A 4,556-nucleotide genomic window follows, 5' to 3' on the forward strand; every position below is an offset into this window, starting at 1 on the left:
TGGGGGTGTGCATGAATTTCTCCTTTTTCCTTTTCTTTCTTGCCAACCTCTACTATTTAAGAAAGTTTAGATTTCCCCAGTGAATCAAGCTATGTTCCTCCAGAAAAAAAATCAGCTGTGTAATTTCTCTAATTGTTGGCTGCCATAGGCAATAGCCCCCCTTGGTCACTATCTGGACCAACCCCCTTGAGCCCCTCTTAGTGCTGACCCCTGTCAGCTGCTTTCAACACTGATCCCAATTGCTGATGCCACACCTTGATGACTGTCTCAGGTCTTTGACATCCTAGACAACATTGAGAATTGTAAAGATGCAATGAATTACTAAAGCATATTTCTTCATTTTGATTTTCTGCTCATTTGATCAGAATTGTATTTATGCTCACATTCATATTCCACATGCTATAGAAGAATCATCTTCACAAGTAACCCATATCAGCTTGTCTTAAATATTTTTGTGGGTGATGAAATATTATATTATTTAATTTTGTGTCATATGTGCCCTGTAGGAGAAGATGCTTTGGTGACAATGCACTTCTCAAAAATTATTATCAGATGCAGTGAAAAGAAAAATAAATTGAAATGAGTAAGTGAATTATTGAAAGCTTAAGTGTTTGAGAACATGAGAGAAGTAAAAGTATATTTGTATATAAAATGCCATCATGAAATGCTAACTAAAGAAGAAGTTTAAGTCAAGATTTTCACTTGAACCTTGACTGCTGCTATTCACATACTAATTTGATATGTGTTTTGTATAATTCACATTATGAGCTCATAGAGATTCTGTAATATCCTTTACCTTTTAGCAATTGCCTGTGTACTCTCACTCATGAGCTCATCTCTTTTTATATATTGTCCCCAGATGATCAACCTGTTTTGTGAGGTTTTGGAATCAAGAATAGAGACCTAGCCTGTGGATGGATAAATGTTGAGAAGTCCTTAAGGCTTAGAGCCTTGTTCCTTTTCTAGTGCTGTGTGCCATCTTCTCAACATGTATATAAATGGGGGCACTCCACAATCCTCTTGAAACAGCAAAACCTCTCCAAAAGCAAAGCCTTTCTGGCTATGTTGGACTAGTGTTTTCTGAAACCAGCAGGCAAACTGAATCCTCCTGTCCTTAAGTTATAGTTATCAGGTACTCAGCTTCAGAAATGAGAAAAGTACTAATATGAGTTATCACTGACTTGCTTTGTGTCTTTGTTTTATTTTTCTACTCTCCTTTCCAGAAATCTCTAGAGCCACTAAATATCGAAAATGTTTTATTTTCACAACTGTAAAGTGTGCATAGCAAGACTTCCAAATTCTATGCTCACATGACCCCTGTGAGAATCTTCCATATGACAAAGAGGATTTCTTATATCCCCACCACACACCTCTCAGACAGTATATATGCCAAGGAGTCTTGCTTAAAAAGTTATTTTTATTGGTTTCCTTTTTTCTTTGATGTGGTTTTATGTTTCGTTTGAAGCATATATTTCATTTAATATAATTCACATCAATTTAATCAACTTTTTATTCTAAAACTTAGGGGACACATTTTCACAATTTAGAAAACTATTCAAAGAAAAAGGTATATCAAAATATTAAGAACAAGAAATGTCTAACTTTTCACGCTATTTCTCAGTCTACATAGCATTATTCGTATAGTTTTACTGTTTATCTGTTTTGTTTCAGAATGAGAAAATTCACATATGGTTTCTTTTTCTGAAACTTGCTAATATCTCATGTATTTATCTCCTTAATATAAATTAATATATGAAAGAAACAACTAGATATAAATCAGGTTACAACACTCCCTTCAATTTCTTTTATACCTCATTTGAAAATATAGTTCAGTGTGGTGCTAGAAATTGGTTTGTGTGTGTATGTGTGTGTTTGTGTGTGTGTGTGTGTATATGTGTAAAACAATAATTTTTAAAAATAGCAACTGAATTTCAAAGTTTTGAGTTCTACATTTAATACTTCAAGCTTTAATAATTTATAAAAAGTTACAAAGATCAGTAAGCAAAAGTTGTTTAAGAAACAGAAGTACATTTAAAATGAACAAATGAAAAGCAGGTAAAACATACGTTTGAATTATGCTTTCAAAGGCATATTTTGTTATTTTGTATGCTAACAGGTATTGTTTAAGGGGTATCTCCAGTGTAATAGCACTTATGTGACTCTTAATTTGCTATGAATTAGACATAGTTTGCACTGAAGTTGAGTTAAGCAAAGTAATATATATATAATGGTTGAAATCATAAGTTGACACAGTGGGCTCAATTTTTTCACAATGTGTACTTACTGTTCAGATTCCACCAGTAGATTGTGATGTCCTAGTAGTTTAATGAGTCTTCAGAATTCTATATTGCTCAGGGGTACATGAATAATGATAGTATGATATCATCAGAGCATATGTAGAAATTGGGGTCCTTTATTTTATGGTTAAGAATAATTTTTGTTGTTTTTTATGATAGACAAAATAAGATATGGTAATGAGATGGCTAAATACTGACTGACCTGATCCATGCATCATTTCCCAATAGTAATATATGGTCAAACTACTTATAAATAATCTTAACACAGTTTAGAATGAGAATAGTATCATGAAAATTCATAGAAAACTGGACTTTTGTTTTAAATGTAAATTTCATTTTGATAAATCAAAATTTCCAGAAGACAATACCCAGTAAAGAGAAAGACTTTCCAATCAGAAAGACACTGAAAAAACAAAAAACAAAAACAAAAACAAAAATCAGTCGTAGCCAAGTGATTTCTGCTATATTATAAAAGATTCCACCACATCTTTACAACCTCAGATAGAAAGAATTTGCATGTTGGGAAGTGGTGGCGCACGTCTTTAATCCCAGCACTTGGGAGGCAGAGGCAGGCAGATTTCTGAGTTCAAGGCTAGCCTGGTCCACAGAGTGAGTCTACAGAAAAACCCTGTCTCGAAAAAAGCAAACAAACAAAACAAAACAAAACAAAACAAAAACAAATAAAAGGAAAGAATTTGCATTCACAGAGTCAGAATTGAATATTTTTGGATTGCAGATCTCAGACAAAGAAATATATAATGATCATACAAGCACGGAGTAGAAACAAACTTTTCTGCAAATATGCCTCTATCACCTCTGCTGCATTATATACCAAGGTTAATCTCCAGGAAGCCACTTGATTTGTCTGTGATTATTCCTTCTCAACACTTGGCAGAATCTCATAGAAATCAGGGTGAATCTTGCTTGTTAATTCATATGCATTCCTTACTAATTTGCTTCAAATGAATTGAGTTACAAATAATTAAATATAAAGAATTCTCACATTTTTAAAATCTAAAAGTCATAAAATGTCCCTATTACCTCTGATATACTATGTCACTCCCAAACATTTTGATGTATTAAGTGATGAATGTCTCTTGGCTAGAGCGTTTGAGCAATCTCTTTAGAGCACTATCAACATCATTGTTTCTTAAGCTGTAGATCACAGGGTTAAGTGCTGGTGATAGCACAGTATACAACATAGAAAACAGTCTGTCTGTGAGTGATGCTGTATTTGAGGGTGCCTTCAGATAGACAAAGCAAGCAGTGGCAATAAAAACACTGAAAACAGTGAGGTGGGGGATACAGGTGGCAAATGCTTTGGACTGACCTTTAGTGGTAGGAATCTTCAGCACAGTGGAAATAATGTAAAAGTAGGAAATCACAACACAAATAAAAGCAGACATGCCTAGACAAACACCAATTCCAAGACTTACGTAAATGATCATAAGTGATCCAGAGCAGGAAATCCTTAGAAGTGATGGAACATCACAGAAAAACTGTGAGATCACATTAGAGCCACAGAAAAGCATGGAAAATGTACCAGCCGTGTACATGGTTCCAAAGAATAATCCAGTGCCCCAGGAAACACTCATCATTATTACACAGGTAACATTACTCATAATAACCTCATAGTGAAGGGGACTGCAAATGGCAACATAGCGATCGTAGGACATTGCAGTAAGAACAAATACTTCTCCTGATCCAAGAAAAGCCATGAAAAATACCTGAAATGCACATCCAAGTATAGAAATGGAATTTTTGTGAGTAAGACTATTGACAAAGAAATTTGGAATTGTAACAGATACAAGAAAGACATCCAAAAAAGATAAATTCTTCAAGAAGAAGTACATGGGTGTTTGGAGCTTCAGATCCACAGTGATGAGAATGATGATGAGGAGGTTACTCATTAAAATTTCCAGGTATATCACTAGAAATAACACTCCACATAGAGTTTGTAGCTCGTGGATATCAGAGAAACCCATGAGGATGAATCCAGTTACTGCAGTGACATTGGGCATAGTAGATTATTTGTACTGCCTGTCAGATGAAGAAAAATGAATTATAATTGGCAAAGTTCCAAATACTTACACCAATGTATAAACACTCTAAGTGGAAAAGAGTCAGGAAACTACCTAAATTACTACTGCATATCCATAAATTGATAATTTTTTCTGCCCTCACTCTTGTATCCTTGTCTTCTTCTTCTTCTTCTTCTTCTTCTTCTTCTTCTTCTTCTTCTTCTTCTTCTTCTTCTTC

The 4,556-nt window shown here is 34.3% G+C and overlaps 1 protein-coding gene across 1 annotated transcript; it reads right to left on the bottom strand.

Moving 5' to 3' along the window:
• Window positions 1-3,376: 3,376 nt before the first annotated feature.
• LOC116100625 (olfactory receptor 14A2-like) lies at window positions 3,377-4,318 on the bottom strand. Its single transcript, XM_031384365.1, has one exon. It carries the CDS (start codon window positions 4,316-4,318, stop codon window positions 3,377-3,379), a length of 942 nt encoding a protein of 313 aa, XP_031240225.1.
• Between the last annotated feature and the right edge of the window lie 238 nt (window positions 4,319-4,556).

Source organism: Mastomys coucha, unplaced genomic scaffold (genome assembly GCF_008632895.1).
Source record: "Mastomys coucha isolate ucsf_1 unplaced genomic scaffold, UCSF_Mcou_1 pScaffold21, whole genome shotgun sequence".
Taxonomy (NCBI): domain Eukaryota; kingdom Metazoa; phylum Chordata; class Mammalia; order Rodentia; family Muridae; genus Mastomys; species Mastomys coucha.

What these genes read in the sequence shown, in the direction of transcription:
- LOC116100625 (XM_031384365.1), bottom strand. Translation starts at nt 4,318, where the DNA reads ATGCCCAATGTCACTGCAGTAACTGGATTCATCCTCATGGGTTTCTCT.